General features: G+C 40.8%; 1 protein-coding gene across 1 annotated transcript in view; it reads left to right on the forward strand.

The window, feature by feature from the left end:
* Positions 1-20,308, forward strand: part of MFS3 (major facilitator superfamily transporter 3) — a 378,032-nt gene that overhangs the window by 330,784 nt on the left and 26,940 nt on the right. The window contains exons 11-12 of the mRNA XM_070086892.1: positions 3,129-3,261; positions 18,008-18,249. Coding sequence (XP_069942993.1) covers positions 3,129-3,261; positions 18,008-18,249 — 375 coding nt within the window. The remainder of the gene's footprint in view (positions 1-3,128; positions 3,262-18,007; positions 18,250-20,308) is intronic.

A 20,308-nucleotide genomic window follows, 5' to 3' on the forward strand; every position in this document is an offset into this window, starting at 1 on the left:
ACCCAGGTGAACAGGAAAAAATGCCTGGAACTAGTGCTCATATTGGTGAATTTAAAGTCAGCAAAGTGTTTAAAGTATTTAAAAATCTTGATACAGTAAAAAATATTTTTGATAAAAAATTCCCTCCAAATGTTGATGGGTGTGTCTATAAGATTCCTTGTAAAATATGTAATAAAGTTTATTGCAGTCAATCTGGTAAAAGTCTTGAACTAAGATTAAAACAACATAAATATAGCATTAGAAGTGGACAAGATTCTAATGCTCAGTTTATTCATGTGAGAGAGTTTAACCAATTGATTTTCAAAAGGCTGAGAAAGTTGTATCAAGCAAGTCCATGGTCGACAAGAATATAATAGAATCATGTTTCATAAAAAGCAGTTTTGAAAATAATATGAAAATTTCTTTTGGTTTATATAAATTGGATTCATTGTATGAATCTTAGTCCTGGCTTTGTCTCTGTAGATGCCTTCCTTTTCCATTACATTTTAAATGCTCCAAACTTCAGAACACCTGTTACTTAGCCTGATTTTTTTTTATCCTTCACCCTCTTCCTCTTTCCTTTTTCCTCTTTCTTCTTTGGGTTTTCTTTCTTCTGCCTTGGGTGTTTGGTTCTTTTTGTATCCCCCCTGTGTTTTTGTTCCTACCCTTTGTGGGCAATTAGCTCTCCTGCAGTGCTTCTCTTTCTTGGTCTTTGACTGACTCCACTGCTACTACTACCACTACCTATTTCCCTTCCTACTACTTCTCTTGTCCCGTCCCTGTCTGCTGGCCTATATATACTGCTGCTTCTCTCCTTTCTGTTAGTATGACATTGTAAATGGTTCAAATCAGACTGAATGTCATCATAAACTCCTCTCTCCTATGTGCAGGTTATTTGTGTACCTAGGATAACCCAAAAAAAAAGTCAGACTATGTGACTTATTTCCATTTCCAGGGGTAAGATAAAATATAGGATTGTAGCAGAGCTGGGAGGATTTAGAAAGGTACAGGATATGTTGACCAAGTGTTTACACTGAAGCATATAAGGGTGCAGAGCTGTTTGTTGCATCTATGATTTAGAAAAGGTAAATAGGGTTGATAGGGTAATCTTGTAGCATATGTTTCAGATGTACATATAGAATAGGTGGTAGGTTATTAAAAGCAGTTAGGATGTCTTATACAGAAAGTGAAGCACAGGTTAGGTTAGGGTGATGTCATCATGGATGGTCAACATATTTATGGATGGGGTTGTGAAAGGAATAAATGTTGGGATCTTGGGAAGAGATGTGGGATTAAAGGATGTTGGATCTGATACAAAGTGGTTGTTATCCCAGTTGCTCTTTGCTGATGACACAGTTCCTTAGGAGATTATGAAGACAAGTTACGAAAGGTGATTAGATGGCAAGTACAGTTCCTGCACACTAAAGGAGGGGTTTGGGATATTTGCTGTTTGGAGGGTCATGTGAACTGTTGTATGTATGCACCTCTTGCAAGTCAGTGGTGGTGTGAATGATGGTGAAAGTGTTTATTTTTTTGGGATCACCCTGCCTCAGTGGGAGATGGATAGCTTGTTAAAAAATATGTAAAAGAAGGAAATTAAAAGTGAATATAAAAAATAGCAAGGTAATGAGGGTATCAAAAAAAGGTCTAGGCAATGATAGATTGAATATCGGATTAAAGGAAGGAAGTATGGAGGAAGTTGGTGTATTTAGATATTTGGGAGTGAACATGTCATCAGATAGTTCTGTGAAAGATGAGGTGAATCATAGAATAGATGAGAAAAAAAAGGTGGGTGGTGAATGTAAGTATATGTGGAAAGTTTATCTATGGAGGAGAAAAGTGAAATGTACCAGGGTATAGTGGTACCAACATTTTTGAATGGTGCAGTGAGGAGATGGTTACAGGCAGTGGAGATGTCATTTTTGATAGTAATGTGTGGTGTGAAGGTTAAATCACCACCACCAGATGTAGACCAAATGAAATGTAAACTTTGCCAGATGGACTACTGTCACACCTTACGTCATTATGTACCGGAATGCGATAAAATTAATGAATTCAGAGATGACTCACTCGGAAATGTTCAAGATGTCAAAGTATTTTATCCACATTGGTATACTACAAACCATTCTGGAAAAATACCCTGACTTTGCTCACTGTAAATAAAGCTAATGTTTTCATTATTAACTCATTGCAGTTGTTATCAGGTGTGGATGTGTGTATGGTTCATTGACTTTGAAACTTGTTCAGCTATCAAAATTTTGGGGCCCAGTCCCCAAACCTATTATGTACCACTGATCAGGTGTAGGTGTGTGAATGGTTCATTGCCTTTGTAACTTGTTCAACTATCAAAACTTTGCAGCCCAGTCCCTGGACCCATTATGTACCTCAATCTTTTTGACTGCCATCCACAGGATGGGTATGGGGTGCATAATAAAGATATTAAACTAACTGAATATCATGCAGAGAATTTAGAGCAAGCATAGAAATTAAAAGTCTATGTGAAGTGACCAAGGTTACAGTTCAGAGGGCTGATGAGGGGTTGTTGAGGTAGTTTGGGTATGTAGAGAGGAAGAAGAGATATAGGTTGATGAAGAGGGTGGATAAATCTGGGGTAGAAGATAGGAGGGGAGGAGTCATCCAAGGAATGGTTGGAGTGAGGGGGTAAGTAATACCTTGAGTTTTAGGGGCTAATAGGAGTAATACACAAGCAACCCACACTTAGGAGACTGAATTTTATAATGACATTTCCATCTGACTTGGTCCAAAACATAACTCTGAAACATAACATGGCTGTATTGTTCCAGCTATGGTATTGTGACTTTTTATTCTTCAGTTAGGAGTGAATGAAAACAAGTAGGATTTAATGGATGTACTGTTGGAGTGTGAACAAGGTAACTTTCATGAAGGGATTCAGGGACACCGGTTAGCTGGACTCAAGTCCTGAAGGTGGGAAGGGCAGTGCCTGTGCCTTGAAGGAGGAATGGGAAAGTTGCTGTTGGAAGGTAATCTGATTGTGATAGTCAGCACACTTCTGGAGAGACAGTGATTGAATGAATAAGGGTGAATGTGTTGTCTTTATTTTTGGTCACCCTGCCCTAGCAGATGTCCAGTGAATAAAAAATAAAAACACAAGAATCTCATGTTTACAGAATGCTGGGTTGTCTGCAGTTCCATTCTTGTGCATGTGGATCTTCACCATGCTCTTAGCCAATGTTCTAGATGCTCTTCGATCTCGCAAGATGATAACAACTACCTTTGCTCGCAAACTGGCCACTTTCACTGGTAAGAATAATATTGAGAAATTTAGCAATGAATAATGTTTGAGGCATTTACTATAGCTTTCATAGTGCATTTTAGAGAAGAGCTGCATTTTTTCTTATAAAGTAATTATTAAATTACTACAAAGTCTTAATGATTATCTTTTGTGTCCAACATTTTTATTGAAAAGTGTTTACTTTGGAAATTTGTCATGAAAGATTACCTGCCCTCTGCTGTTTCAGTTTCCTCACTATAAGGTTATCTGTTCATTTTGATAGTTTTTTCTTTATACTCCTCAGATCCATTTTGTGGGCAGTAGTCAAAGGATTACAAAGGCACATATTGGGTTCAGGGACTCAGCCCCAGAATTTAGTTACAGCAATTATGAAGTATTTATGAATAATGCTTTCAAAACATTGATGAATTGCAGACACAGTCATGAATTCACTCACATAAACCTCACAATTTTACAGTAAAGATACTATACAGTGAAAGGCTTTTGTTTCTTTGAATTAGGTAAAATCTGAGTATTTTTTCAGAATTGCTGCTAATATACTACTGGATATTAACTTGCTCAACAAAAAATTATTACATTTTTAACTGATATGATTTGAACCCAGACTAATCCATTTTCTAGAAATACTGCCAAATATTCTGAAGTTTGAACCATATATGTAAGCCTGGTCTGAAGGATAGTGTTTGAACGTGTAAGCCTGGTTTGCAGGATAGTTCGAACATATAAGCCTGGCTTGCAGGATAGTGTGAACATGTAAGCCTGGTTTGCAGGATAGTTTGAACATAAGAACATAAGAAAGAAGGAACACTGCAACAGGCCTACTGGCCTATGTGAGGCAGGTCCAATTCTCCCACCGGCTTAAGCCAATGCCTTGACCTAGTGAGGTCAGACACATCACTTAAGGGAGGCATCCGGCCCAGTCAAACTCACACCCACCCACACCCACTCATGTATTTATCTAACCTATTTTTAAAACTACACAACGTCTTAGCATCTATGATGGTACTCGGGAGTTTGTTCCACTCATCCACAACTCTATTACCAAACCAGTGCTTTCCTATATCCTTCCTGAATCTGAATTTTTCCAATTTAAAGCCATTGCTTCAAGTCCTGTCTAGGCTACATACTTTTAGCATGCTATTTACATCCCCTTTATTCATTCCTGTTTTCCATTTATACACCTCAGTCATATCCCTCCAAATTCTACGCCTTTCTAGAGAGTGCAGAAGCAGGACCTTCAGTCTATCCTAATAGGGAAGATTTCTGATACATGGGATCAACTTTGTCATCCTCCTTCGTATGTTTTCCAGTGCATTTATATCCATTCTGTAATATGGTGACCAAAACTGTGCAGCATAATCTAAATGAGGCCTAACCAAAGATATATAGAGTTGAAGAACAACCTGAGGACTTCTATTATTTATACTTTTTGCTATGAAGCCAAGGATTCTGTTAGCTTTATTGCAAACACTAATGTACTGCTAACCAGAACTCCTAAATCCTTTTCACAATCTGTAATATTAAGATCTATATGTTGCATGGTTATTTTCCTGTCCAACATTTAGAACTTTGCATTTGTCTATATTAAACTGCATCTTCCACTTCTCCAACCACTGCATCAGTCTATTCAAATCATCCTGGAGTGCTCTAATGTCCTCATTAGAATGAATTGTACGGCCTATTTTGGTGTCATCAGCACATTTGCTTATGTCGCTATCTATTTATTTATTTATTTATTTATTAATTTGAACTTGATACAGAGAAGTACAAGGAACACAATTTTTAAGTGCAGCATGCCAAAGCCCCTTGTATGCAGAGCATTATGGGCAGCTTAAAATTAACTTAAGATTAACTAAGCAATGATATATTCAGTGGTACAAAAATTATTGTAAAACAGATAACAATTTAGTACAAATGAGTATTACAAAGACAGGTCATATGGTCATTTACTGTGTTGCTGTGTAATCAGTAGAATGGAGTATTATGTTAGGTAATGAAGTTAAATAGTAACAAAGTTTGATTGGGTCACAGGTTGACATTTATGAGATACAATAATGAGATACAATACTGAGATACATATATGAGATACAATTTATGAGATACAATTATTCAGTATTTATTTAGTTGTGGGTGAGTAAGTGATTTTTGAGAAGAGACTTGAATTTATAAACAGACAGTGTTTCTTTTATATTCACAGGTAATGAATTCCAGATTTTAGGGCCTTTTATGTGCATTGAGTTTTTGCATAGCATGAGATGGACACAAGGAACATCAAAGAGTGATCTGTGCCTTGTGTTATGGTCATGTGTTCTGTTGAGGTTGGTAAGATGTTTGAGGGGAGGGTTTATGTCAGAGTTAAGTGTTCTATGTATGTAGTAGGTGCAGTAATAAGTATGGTTGTTTTGTATTGTGAGTAGGTTTAGAGTTTTGAATATTGGTGGTGTGTGCTGTCTGTAGTGGGAATTTGTTATCATTCTGACTGCAGCCTTTTGTTGGGTGATTAGTGGTCTGAGATGGTTTATTGTTGTTGAGTCCCATGAACAAATTCCATAGGTGAGATAGGGGTAAATAAGTGAGTGATATAGGGCCAGGAGGGCTGACTGTGGAACATAGTACCGTATCTTCGATAGTATGCCTACGGTCTTGGAAATTTTTTTGGAAATTTGTTGTATATGTGTTTGAAATTTGAGTCTATTATCAAGGTGGATTCCAAGGAATTTTCCCTCTGAGAGTTTTGTGATAGGTGATCCATTTATCATTATGTTAAGAGACACATCTGCAGCTCTGTTACCAAACTGAATGTAGTAGGTTTTGTCAATGTTTAGAGTAAGTTTGTCGGTCCTCATCCAGGTTGATATTTTCTGTTATTCGGTATTTACAGTATTGGCTAGCATGACTGGGCTCGGGTGAGAGTAGACGTATGTAGTGTCATCTGCAAATAGTGTGGGTTTGAGTAGTTGCGATGCATTTGGTAGGTCATTTATGTATATGAGAATGAGAAGAGGGCCTAGGACACTTCCCTGTGGGAATTGGCTGTGCGGAAGAGTTTGCCCCATTTGTGTACACATATTGGCTTCTGTTGCTGAGATATGACTTTAGGTAGTTGAGGGAGTGCCCTCTTATACCATAGTGCGACAATCCCTCATCTATGTAGTTTATGTAGATTGTGAACAACAAGGGGCCCAACACTGACCCCTGTGTTAGTTAGTTTAGTTATTTAATATGTTTATTATGCACCCCATACCCATCCTGTGGGCGGTAGTCAAAAGATTACAGAGGTACATAATTGGTCCAGGGACTGGACTCCAAAGTTTTGTAGCTGAGCAAGTTACAGAGGTAATGAACTCACAATTTACAAAGGTAATGAACTCACAATTTACTAAGGTAATGAACTCACAATTTACAAAGGTAATGAACTCACAATTTACTAAGGTAATGAACTCACAATTTACAAAGGTAATGAACTCCAGGTAGGTCTAGTCACAATCATGACAAGTTACAAAGGTATTTACAGATTACAGAGGTACGTAATGGGTCCAGGGACTAGGCCCCCAAAGTTTTGATAGCTGAACTAGGTACAAAGGTAATGAACTCACAAGTTACAAAAGTAATGAATCCTGTAAGAATGGTTACTTACGTTTATACATGGGTACAATCATGAACAAATTATAGAGTAATGAGCAATTCACACTTCCACACATGGTCACAACTGTAATGAGTTATTGGTGTAAATATTGATTGTTGAGTCACACACACACACACAACATTGTAAGTAGGTGCGGGTCAAGTCCCAGGAGGGTGGGGGTCAGGTCACAAGAAGTTGTGGTCAGTCAAGGACCACTGAGACTTCACATTACACCGCACAAGTCACCTACCTCACACACACACACACACACCGCGTGGGTCCGTGGGTGCAGACGTGGGCACACAAGGCTCCGAGAATCCTAGTGCTTTTAAGGGTGCAGTGACTGCTAACAGTAATCAGTGGTAGTGACATCGTCAGTGAGCAATAATACAAGTGATAACTAAAGTTATTAGTTAGAAAAAGTCATGAGAAAGCCTGAAATTATCCATTATCCAAAATTATCCAAACGTTTTGGTCTACTAGGCAGCGGTAGGCCTGAAGCAGTGACGTCACGACAAGTTGTGTGTCATTATACATATAAAGTGAAGTGTATATAATGTGAAGTGTATACTATCATAAGTGAAAAGTGAAATCGCGTGATGAATGAGGGATGTATGAGCACATGTGGTTATAATCATCACGGATGAAGGATCTCCAAAATAGGGATTTAGGCTACGTACGACGACTACGTCATCAGCATCTGGCAACTTGGCGCGACTGTTGCCAGTGCAAGTATCACCTATATTGTGGTTTGCATGTCGCAGGCTTGGCTTGGCTTGGCCTTGCATCACTGTTAGATACTGGTCACTCACTCCTGCAAGCTATTACAGTAGTTATTAGTAGTAAGAACACTTAGGAAGCTAGGAATTCCTCTCTAAACGTGAACAAGGAATAGGATAATAACAGCAATAATTGATACTTAAATCCAGAAAGGACAATAAGCGAAGAGTGTAGCATTTCTAGGAAAGACAGAATAGAGAGGTATAACGGATCTATCCCCCCTAACCATCCCTCCCTCACACATACACACAAGGGCAGACACTTATTGAAGCTTTAGACCCTAGTAGCAATTATTGCTTTTTATAACCCAGAATTACTGGTATGTATTAACAGTATCTCCCTGCATACCTCCCCCATACACACACACACACACACACACACACACATATATACACACACACATACACAAACACACACAGACACACACACACACAAACACACACACACACACACACACACACACACAGGACTCGACCCCTGCAACCACAAATAGGTGAGTACACACACACACACACACACACACATATATACACACACACACACATATACACACACACACATATATATACACACACACATACACAAACACACACACACACACACACACACACACACACACACACACACACACACACACACACACACACACACACACACACACACACACACACACACACACACACACACACTGTAAGTACGTGCTGGTCAAGTCCCAGGAGGTTGGGGGTCAGGTCACAAGAAGTTGTGGGCAGCAAAGGACCACTGAGACTACATTACAACGCACAAGCCACCTACCTTTCAGTACATAATAAACCCACACATAATTCCACACAAAATTACACACACACACACATATCCAGACTCACACATACACTCCCCCCCCCTCACCACCGACATCTCACTTCTTCCCCTGATCCCTCCCCTCCCTCATTCACCCTCCCCTCCCCCGTTCACTCCCCCTCCCCCGTTCACTCCCCCTCCCCACCCCTCCCCACTCCTCTCCCACATAGCCACAGTTACTCCACTACCTCCCCCCACACTCTGACATACACACTACTAACCTAACATACAGAACTAATAGGTTTCCCACTCTGAGGCAATCAGGATAAAACAAAAATGGGTTGTCAAAGAGCAACAAGAAAAACCAAGGGACAGGAGGAGGAAGCTGCAAAGGAAGATTGGGCAGCAGAGCTCATAAAAAGGGATCATGAATGGGAAAAGAAACTAGAAGAACTTAGCATGAGAATGGAAGAGAGGATAGATATGGAAAGCAGGAAGTGGGAGGTGCATGTCAAAGCAGCAGAGGCTAGGATACAGAGTTTAGAAGAGGAACTGAAAAATCTGAAACAGCCCAAAGAACTAAAGAACATTTTGGGATTGACAACAGAGACTGCTACCTCAGCCACAAATAAGGGGACTGTAGGGAAAGAAGGGGCACAACTGCATGGGGAAGCCCTATCAGAGGAGACTGTAGTAAATGAAAGAGCTAAGCTTTATGTGGAGGCCCTAACAGACAACAACAGAGCCCAAGGAAAGCTGAGAAGGGAAAATGACAGGCCACTGAGCCCAAGTACATTAGCCAGTGAAACTGAAGAAAGGAAAGCTGCAGTGCAGGAAACCAAATTAAATGAGGGGATACGCAGTGGGAGAATGAAAGGGTGAGGTCAGTCTTTGTGTATGGGCTCCAGGAAGTTGAAGGGGAAACATATGAAGCAAGAAAACGAGGGGAAAAAAAAGCAATTGAAAGCATCATCAAAGCAATAGGAGAAGACGACATGACCCAGCTGGAAAATTTTTGGAGAATAGGGGGGTTTGTAAAAAAAAAGAACCCGGCTAGTGAAAGTGACCTTTAAGGCAGAAGCGACTCGGACCAGGATCCTGCAGGAGAAAGCACGATTAAGGGACATGCCGGCATACAGGAAGGTGTATCTCGACCTCGACAGAACACAAGAAGAAAGGCAGAAACTGAGAGAGATGGTACAAAGGCGAAAGGAGGAAAGAGAGGGGATGGAGAAGACAGACAGGAGATCCCAGACCCAGGAAGAAGATCAAATACAGCCTCCCTCACAACTTCCTATAGAAGCCTCCCAACCAGGTCAACCCCAGTGCAACCAAACACTCTAAACCAAAACACCCATGCCACGTCCAATGCCCCCACCCAATGCATTACAAACTCCACCCCCACAGCAATCACCCATAGTTCCTTATCAGGTCTCCCACTTCCCCAACCCCAATACACCTCCCAGACCACACTCTTAGAAAAGAAGTTGAAGGTGTGGTATACAAATGCAGATGGAATAACAAATAAGTATGTGGAGTGGCACAAAAGAATCAAGGAGACATCCCCAGACATAATAGCACTCACAGAAACAAAACTCATCAGAATAATAACAGATTCAATCTTTCCATCCAGATATCAAATCCTCAGGAAAGACAGAGGAGAGGGGGAGGAGGAGTTGCACTGCTCATTAAAAACCAGTGGGGTTTTGAGAAAATGGAAGGAATGGATGGCACGGGCGAAAGGGACTACTTAGTAGGAACAATCCAGTCTGAGGGACATAAGGTGATAATTGCAGCAATGTACAACCCACCACAGAACTGCAGGAGGCCAAGAGAAGAATACGATGAGAGCAACAGAGCAATGATCGTCACACTAGCCGAGGTGGCCAGGAGAGCACACATGGGGGGAGCAAAGTTACTAGTTATGGGTGATTTCAATCACAAGGAGATTGACTGGGAAAACCTGGAGCCCCATGGGGGTCCCGAAACATGGAGAGCCAAGATGATGGATGTGGTACTGGAAAACCTCATGCATCAACATGTTAGAGACACTACCAGAGAGAGAGGAGAGGATGAACCAGCAAGACTGGACCTTGTATTCACCTTGAGTAGTTTGGACATCGAGGATATCATGTATGAAAGGCCCCTGGGAGCTAGTGATCATGTGGTTCTGTGCTTCGACTACATAGTTGAGCTCCAAGTGGAGAGAGTAGCAGGAATAGGGTGGGAAAACCAAACTACAAAAGGGGGAACTACTCAGGCATGAGGAACTTCCTTCAAGACATTCAGTGGGAGAGGGAACTGACAGGAAAACCAGTACAAGAAATGATGGACTATGTGGCAACAAAATGCAAGGAGGCGGAGGAGAGGTTTGTTCCCAAGGGAAACAGAAATAATGGGAAGAACAGAACAAGTCCTTGGTTCACCCAAAGGTGTAGGGAGGCAAAAACTAGGTGTACTAGAGAATGGAAAAGGTACAGAAGACAGAGAACTCAGGAAAATAAAGAGATTAGCCGAAGAGCCAGAAACGAATATGCACAGTGGGCTGCAGAAAACAATATGAAGTTCAACGATGAGAAATTTCAATTACTCAGATATGGTAAACATGAGGAAATTAAATCTTCATCAGAGTACAAAACAAATTCTGGCCACAAAATAGAGCGAAACACCAACGTCAAAGACCTGGGAGTGATTATGTCGGAGGATCTCACCTTCAAGGACCATAACATTGTGTCAATCGCATCTGCTAGAAAAATGACAGGATGGATAATGAGAACCTTCAAAACTAGGGAGGCCAAGCCCATGATGACACTCTTCAGGTCACTTGTTCTATCTAGGCTGGAATATTGCTGCACACTAACAGCACCTTTCAAGGCAGGCGAAATTGCCGACCTAGAAAATGTACAGAGAACTTTCACGGCGCGCATAACGGAGATAAAACACCTCAATTACTGGGAGCGCTTGAGGTTCCTAAACCTGTATTCCCTGGAACGCAGGAGGGAGAGATACATGATTATATACACCTGGAAAATCCTAGAGGGACTAGTACCGAACTTGCACACGAAAATCACTCACTATGAAAGCAAAAGACTTGGCAGACGATGCACCATCCCCCCAATGAAAAGCAGGGGTGTCACTAGCACGTTAAGAGACCATACAATAAGTGTCAGAGGCCCGAGACTGTTCAACTGCCTCCCAGCACACATAAGGGGGATTACCAACAGACCCCTGGCAGTCTTCAAGCTGGCACTGGACAAGCACCTAAAGTCAGTTCCTGATCAGCCGCGCTGTGGCTCGTACATTGGTTTACGTGCAGCCAGCAGCAACAGCCTGGTTGATCAGGCTCTGATCCACCAGGAGGCCTGGTCACAGACCGGGCCGTGGGGGCGTTGACCCCCGGAAGTCTCTCCAGGTAAACTCCAGGTAAACAGATAAGAAGGGAGGCTCAGCGACAATAAGAAAATGACATAGCATCGAAAGTCAAGACTGACCCAAAGCTGTTATACAGCCACATCAGGAGGAAAACAACAGTCAAGGACCAGGTAATCAGACTGAGGAAGGGTGATGGGGAATTCACAAGAAACGACCGAGAGATATGTCAGGAGCTCAACACGAGATTTAAAGAAGTATTTACAGTGGAAACCAGTAGGACTCCAGGAAATCAGAACAGGGGGGTACACCAGTAAGTGCTGGATGAGGTACATATAACCAAGGAGGAGGTGAAGAAGCTGCTATGTGAACTTGACACCTCAAAAGCGGTGGGACCAGACAACATCTCTCCGTGGGTCCTTAAAGAGGGAGCAGAGATATTGTGTGTTCCATTAACCCGTAAACAGTCCAAACGTATATATACGTTTTTTCAACACTTGAAAGTATGTAAAAAAAGTAGATCTTCTTTTTGTTTTCTTACATTTGAAAATGTGTAAAAAAAACTTTGATCTACTTTTTTTTTTGTTATATTTGAAAATATGTAAAAAAAACGTAGATCTACTTTTGTAGCACTACACATGTGAACGTAGATCTGCTTGTACCGTTTACGGGTTAACAAAGATCTTCAACACATCATTTGAAACTGGGCAACTCCCTGAGGTATGGAAGATGGCAAATGTAGTCCCAATTTTTAAAAAGGGAGACAGACATGAGGCACTAAACTACAGACCTGTATCACTAACGTGTATAGTATGCAAGGTCATGGAGAAGATCATCAGGAGGAGAGTGGTGGAGCACCTGGAAAGAAACAAGTGTATAATTGACAACCAGCATGGTTTCAGGGAGGGAAAATCCTGTGTCACAAACCTACTAGAGTTTTATGACAAGGTGACAGAAGTAAGACAAGAGAGAGAGGGGTGGATCGACTGCATTTTTTTGGACTGCAAGAAGGCCTTCGACACAGTTCCTCACAAGAGGTTACTGCAAAATCTAGAGGATCAGGCACACATAACAGGAAAGGCACTGCAATGGATCAGAGAATACCTGACAGGGAGGCAACAACGTGTCATGGTACGTGACGAGGTGTCAGAGTGGGCACCTGTGACAAGTGGGGTTCCACAGGGGTCAGTCCTAGGACCTGTGCTGTTCTTGGTATATGTGAATGACATAACGGAAGGGGTAGACTCAGAAGTGTCCTTGTTTGCAGATGATGTGAAGTTAATGAGAAGAATCAAATCGGATGAGGATCAGGCAGGACTACAAAGAGACCTGGACAGGCTACAAGCCTGGTCCATCAACTGGCTCCTTGAGTTTAACCCTGCCAAATGCAAAGTCATGAAGATTGGAGAAGGGCAAAGAAGACCGCAGACACAATATAATTTAGATGGCCAAAGTCTGCAAACCTCACTCAAGGAAAAAGATCTGGTGGTGAGTATAACACCGAGCATATCTCCTGAGGCGCACATCAATCAGATAACTGCTGCAGCATATGGACGCCTGGCAAACCTACGGATAGCGTTCCGATACCTCAGTAAGGATTCGTTCAAGACTCTGTATACCATTTACGTCAGGCCCATACTGGAGTATGCAGCACCAGTTTGGAATCCACACCTTGTCAAACACGTCAAGAAATTAGAGAAAGTGCAAAGGTTTGCAACAAGACTAGTCCCAGAGCTATGGGGATTGTCCTACGAAGAAAGGTTGAGGGAAATCGGCCTGACGACACTGGAGGCCAGGAGGGTCAGGGGAGACATGATAACGACATATAAAATACTGCGCGGAATAGACGAGGTGGACAAAGACGGGATGTTCCAGAGATGGGACACAGACACAAGAGGTCACAATTGGAAGTTGAAGACTCAGATGAATCAAAGGGATGTTAGGAAGTATTTCTTCAGTCATAGAGTAGTCAAGCCGTGGAATAGCCTCGAAAGTGATGTAGTGGAGGCGGGAACCATACATAGTTTTAAGGCGAGGTATGATAAAGCTCATGGAGCAGGGAGAGAGAGGACCTAGTAGCAATCAGTGAAGAGGTGGGGCCAGGAGCTATGACTCGACCCCTGCAACCACAAATAGGTGAGTACACACACATGCACACGTACACATGTGGTAATGCTTTATTTACAGCTAGCAAAGTCAGGGTATTTCTCCAGAATGGTCTGTAATATACCACTGTGGATATAATACTTTGCCATTTCTTGAACACTTCTGAGTGAGTTGTTTCTAAATTCATCAATTTTATCGCACTCCAGTACATAATGACGCAGGGTGTGACAATAGTCCATCTGGCAAAGTTTACATTTAGTTTGGTCTACATCTGGTGGTGGTGATTTAACCTGCCAAAGATACTTGTAACCCAGCTGGAGCCAGGCAGTAGTGACATCCAAGAGTCTACTTATTTTGTTGGATGCACCATAGACATGTGGCTCCTCCTGCATGATAGAGTGATGATAGATGGACTGACTGGTATCAATCTCCCTGAGTCTTAAGTCAATAAAATTCAGTTGAAGTTCTTTTCGTATTATTGTTCTCAAACTACTACATGACAAGTCAAGATTGTAGTCTACTCCCTCTTTGAAAGCATACAGCTTAGCCAATTTATCAGTTTTATCATGCATCCAAAGACCAATGTTAGATGGAATCCACAGCATGTGCACTCTGACTCCACTGTCCACAACCTTACCATACCTGTGTCTGGCTTCTTACACAAGCATGCCACAATTTATGCTTAATGAGTTGAGAGTATTTATGGATGACAGAGAATCAGTTACAATTAAACTGTCAATCTTAGATACATAGATGCCTGTGGAACACCGCTTGTGACATGCCCCCATTCTGATTTCTCCCCATTTATGCAAACTCTCTGCTGCCTATTTGTCAACCATGCCTCTACCCAGGAAACAATTTCTCCTCCTATTCCATGTGCCTTAAGTTTCCTCAATAACCTCTGATGTGGAACTCCATCAAAAGCCTTACTGAAGTCCATATACACAATATCCAGGGGGCTCAACAACAATAAACCATCTCAGACCATTAATTACCCAACAAAAGGCTGCAGTCAGAATGATAACAAATTCCCACTACAGGCAGCACACTCCACCAATATTCAAAACTCTAAACCTACTCACCATGCACAACATCCATACTTATTATTGTACCTACTACATACATAGAACACTTAACTCGGATATAAACCCTCCCCTCAAATGTCTCCTTACCAACCTCAACAGAACACATGACCATAACACAAGGCACAGATCACTCTTTGATATTCCTCGTGTCCATCTCACACTATGCAAAAACTCAATACACATAAAAGGCCCAAAACTCTGGAATTCACTACCTGCGAATATAAAAGAAACACAGTCTGTTTATAAATTCAAGTCTCTTCTCAAAAATCACTTACTCACCCACAACCAAATAAATACTGAATAATTGTATCTCATAAATGTTTAACCTGTAACCCAATCAGACTTTGTTATTTTTAATTACATTACCTAACAGAATACTCCATTCTACTGAATGCTCAGCAACACAATAAAAGACCATATGACCTGTCTTTGAAATACTCATTTGTGCTTAATTGTTAACTGTTTACAACAATGTTTACCACTGAATATATCATTGCTTAGTTAATCTTAAGTTAATTTTAAGCCTGCCCATAATGCTCTGCATACAAGGGGCTTTGGCATGTTACACTTAACCACTGTATTTCTTTGTACTTCTATGTATCATGTTCAAATTAATAAATAAGTAAATAAATATCATATTCAATACCATGATCTACTTCCTCAAATACCTTAGTGAAGAAAATTAGTAAATTTGTAAGACAGGAACGCCCCTTTGTAAAACCGTGCTGAGATTGGTTTGCAGGATAGTTTAATCATGTAAGCCTGGTCTGTAGGAGAGGTTGATCAAGTGAGCCTGATCTTGAGGATAGTTTGAGCATGTAAATCTGGTCTGTAGGATAGTCTGATCAGTGAGCCTGGTCTGTAGGAGAGGTTGATCAAGTGAGCCTGATCTGTAGGATAGTCTGATCAGTGAGCCTGGTCTGTAGGAGAGGTTGATCAAGTGAGCCTGATCTTTAGGATAGTTTGAGCATGTAAATCTGGTCTGTAGGATAGTTTGATCAGTGAACCTGGTCTGTAGGATAGTTTGATCAGTGAACCTGGTCTGTAGGATAGTTTGATAAAGTGAGTCTGGTCTGTAGGATAGTTTGATAAAGTGAGCCTGGTCTGCAGGAGAGGTTGATTGAGCCTAATCTGTAGGAGAGGTTGATCAAGTGAGCCTGGTCTGCAGGAGAGGCTGATCATGTTAACAGGGTCAAAATTAGGCATAAAGCTAAACAAGCTAGCTGCAGCTTAAGGCCTCATGGTCTGAAAGGGCCTCTCAAAATTTCAGAGTTCATTTTTCATATGCTTATGGGATTTTCTGGCAATTACAAGTTTACAACAGTATTTTGACTTTTGAGAATTAAGTACATTCAATCAGTGGAAATGAATTTGCAGTAGTATTTCCCTATTAGTAAATATCTCTAAACTGAATAATTAAAGGCATATTTATTAAAGTTGTAATGGAGTAACCTATCATATTGGCAGCATTCCTGCTATGTTCAGCTGTTACACAGCCTTGTTCTCAGTTAACACTTGCCATACACATCCTCTACAGCTTTCCATAGCTTAGAGCCTCACCTTGTCTAAGTCTGGCCCAGCATATGAACCTGGGTCACAGGTAGTTAAACCGGGAGTTAAATGTCTAGTTTACTTAGATTTCATAATTTGGTGATAGACATCACTTGGTCTTAAATAAGTCAAAATAATAGGGGATAAATTCTCCAGTGTTGTGTATGAGATGGACAGATATTTAGTAAAACATCCACTGGTACAAAATATCTAATGAATAGGACCTAATTAAGTTCCTCAGTGTTTTCAGCATAACCAAGATAAAATAAGTTGGCAGTATGGACCTCAGGGTCCCATGTAGAGTGATATGTACCTCCCTGCTAGTAGTTATCTAGTCAAGTAATTTTCTTTCCCCACATATTTTTATTCTTATTGTAATTATTGTTACCTGGAGTACCTGGAGAGAGTTCCGGGGGTCAACGCCCCCGGAACTTAAATGCCGGGAGCAAGAGCCTAGTAACCCCTTCTCCTGTATAAATTACTAAATTTATAAAGAGAAACTTTCGTTTTTCTTTTTGGGCCACCCTGCCTTGGTGGGATACGGCTAGTTTGTTAAAAAAAAAAAAAAAAGTCAATGGATGGCGAAACGTCTACAATAAAGATACCTAGATGTTGCACATGTGTCTAATTTTCATCTTGTCAGTATTGTATACCATTCGTGTACACTCTGAGATTGTATCAGTTATCAAATCACTAAACAATTTAGCTAGTATCACAAAAGAGATAACCATCATTATTTACAAGAAAGCTGCACAAGTTTTATCTCCATTTATTTCAACACATTTTCAACAAATCACTTGAAGAAAATAAAGTTTGAGTTCCTGTCCCTTATTGTGTTTGTTCAGCAGCAGTCGTTCTTTATGACTTATCTTGGGGTCATAGACTGTGAGACTTTGAGGATTATGAGAATAGTTGTGCAGTGAAAACTGTGGAGGAGTGAGATGACACAGTAGCATCAGACTTGATGGAAACTGATACAATTGGTCACAGAAGTGTTGTTTGTAAACTCATGTTATTAGAACCTTTGTGGCTGAATGATTGCAGCTTTGAGCAGCTACTCACATGGACCACAGTTCCAATCTCTGTTCTTGCTTTTGTTTAGTCATTTATAGTTCTTTATTCTTCTCCTGTATATATTACTAAATTTAAAAGGAGAAGGTTTTGTTTTTTCTTTTGGGCCACCCTGCCTCAGTGGCATACAGCTGGTTTGTTGAAAGAAGAAGAAGAAGTTCTTTACTTCTTATCCTGGATGTTGCTAGATGTCTGTGTTTTAACTTCTTACACAACACTTTTATCATAGCATGAAACATTTTTGCATAGTCCAGATTCTGAGATATAATTTGAGAGATGCATCCAGTATGACACATTTTATTGAAGGCTGCCTTTATGAATTGCTGTACAAATAATTCAGTATGACAAAATATCTAGAGAGAGTAATATGGAAATTTTATTTTACAGCCTCAATGCCTCCTGCTGTTTGCCTGATTGGTGTGACGTACGTGGGCTGTAACACTGACCTGGCTGTGGCTCTGCTCACCCTGGGTACCATGTTTGTGGGAGGCATGTACTCAGGCTTCCTCTCCAACCACATTGATATTGCACCAAAGTTTGCTGGAACACTTATGGGAATAACCAACACATTTGCCACATTCCCAGGAATTATTGTACCCTCCTTTGTTGGCTACATGACTCATGGCAATGTAAGTAACTAAATTATTTAATACACATAAAAAAAGGCACAGTATAACTTATGTTAAATAAGTTCAATGATGTTTATCTTTAGCAATGTATGAAGTGTTTAAGTGATTTTTTTTATGAAATATAGTCACTGGAATTAATAGTTACATGTACCATATGAAGAATAAAAAAGTACAATACCATGACTGAAAAAATTCACATATAGGAGAATGAAACTTATGGCAATGTTTTGGTCTGACTTGGATCATTAACTGTCACACTGCATATGTGTGACTAGTTAATGATCCAAGGTGAACTGAAATGTTGTCATAAGTTTAATTCTCCTATGTTCAGGTTATTTGTGTATGTACCATATGATTTTGGCCATCAGGGAAGGATTTATTTTTTACTATAAAATTCATAGACTAAGAGATATTATTCTACCTCGACTCATTCTAAAGTCTGCCTCTATCTAAAGTTTACTACCATGCCCCTTAGGATACCACTCACAATAGTCAGCTGTCACCTGGGTACCTATTTGATGTGAGGTGAACAGAGGCACTATATACATATAGGGAAACCAGCTCTACCTGGAGCTCATTACCTTTGTAACTCGGTCATGATTGTGACCAGATCTAGTTCGTTACCTTTGTAACTTGCTCAGCTATCAAAACTTTGGAGTCCAGTCCCTGGACCAATTATGTACCTCTGTAATCTTTTGACTACCGCCCACAGGATGGGTATGGGGTACATAATAAACATCTTTCTTTCTTTCAACACACCGGCCGTATCCCACCGAGGTGGGGTGGCGCAAAAGGAAAAACGAAAGTTTCTCCTTTCAAATTTAGTAATGTATACAGGATAAGGGGTCACTAGCCCCTTGCTCCCGGCATTTCAGTCGCCTCTTACGACACGCATGGCTTACGGAGGAAGAATTCTGTTCCACTTCCCCATGGAGATAAGAGGAAATAAACAAGAACAAGAACTAGAAAGAAAATAGCAGAAAACCCAGAGGGGTATGCATATATATGCTTGTACATGTATGTGTAGTGTGACCTAAGTGTAAGTAGAAGTAGCAAGACATACCTGAAATCTTGCATGTTTATGAGACAGACAAAAGACACCAGCAATCCTACCATCATGTAAAACAATTACAGGCTTTCATTTTACGCTCACTTGGCAGGACGGTAGTACCTCCCTGGACGGTTGCTGTCGAGCTCTGCAGTAGACCTACTTGTTCATGCTAGCTAGGCAGTTCTTATACTTATTACATTAGAACAGAGGAACACAGTAGCAGGCCTACTGACCTGGAGTTTACCTGGAGAGAGTTCCGGGGGTCAACGCCCCCGCGGCCCGGTCTGTGACCAGGCCTCCTGGTGGATCAGAGCCTGATCAACCAGGCTGTTACTGCTGGCTGCACGCAAACCAACGTACGAGCCACAGCCCGGCTGGTCAGGAACTGACTTTAGGTGCTTGTCCAGTGCCAGCTTGAAGACTGCCAGGGGTCTGTTGGTAATCCCCCTTATGTATGCTGGGAGGCAGTTGAACAGTCTCGGGCCCCTGACACTTATTGTATGGTCTCTTAATGTGCTAGTGACACCCCTGCTTTTCATTGGGGGGATGTTGCATCGTCTGCCAAGTCTTTTGCTTTCGTAGTGAGTGATTTTCGTGTGCAAGTTCGGTACTAGTCCCTCTAGGATTTTCTGTGCTAGATTCAGATTCAGATTCAGATTCATTCAGATTCATTTATTTCTTTGTAAGTAGTACATTGAGATTATATTTTTACAATGATGGGTTGCAGTACAAAGAGAGCCTCTATTGTGCCTTGGCATTATGGGCTGACTTAATTCAATGGCTTCTGGCTACTTATCACTGAAGAAATTATCATAGTTGTACAGTAGTTCTATTAATAAAAAGTGAATCTAATTTACACAAACAAAAGGATATATTCGTATATTCAAAAATGCTTTATATGAAACATGATTCAGTAGTAGTTTTCAGTAGTTTACAGTATGAGATTGCTACAATTTGGTGAAGGGTAATACTGGTTTTGGTAGGTATGTATATTTCTATATGGTAATT

Source organism: Cherax quadricarinatus, chromosome 20 (assembly GCF_038502225.1).
Source record: "Cherax quadricarinatus isolate ZL_2023a chromosome 20, ASM3850222v1, whole genome shotgun sequence".
Lineage (NCBI taxonomy): Eukaryota > Metazoa > Arthropoda > Malacostraca > Decapoda > Parastacidae > Cherax > Cherax quadricarinatus.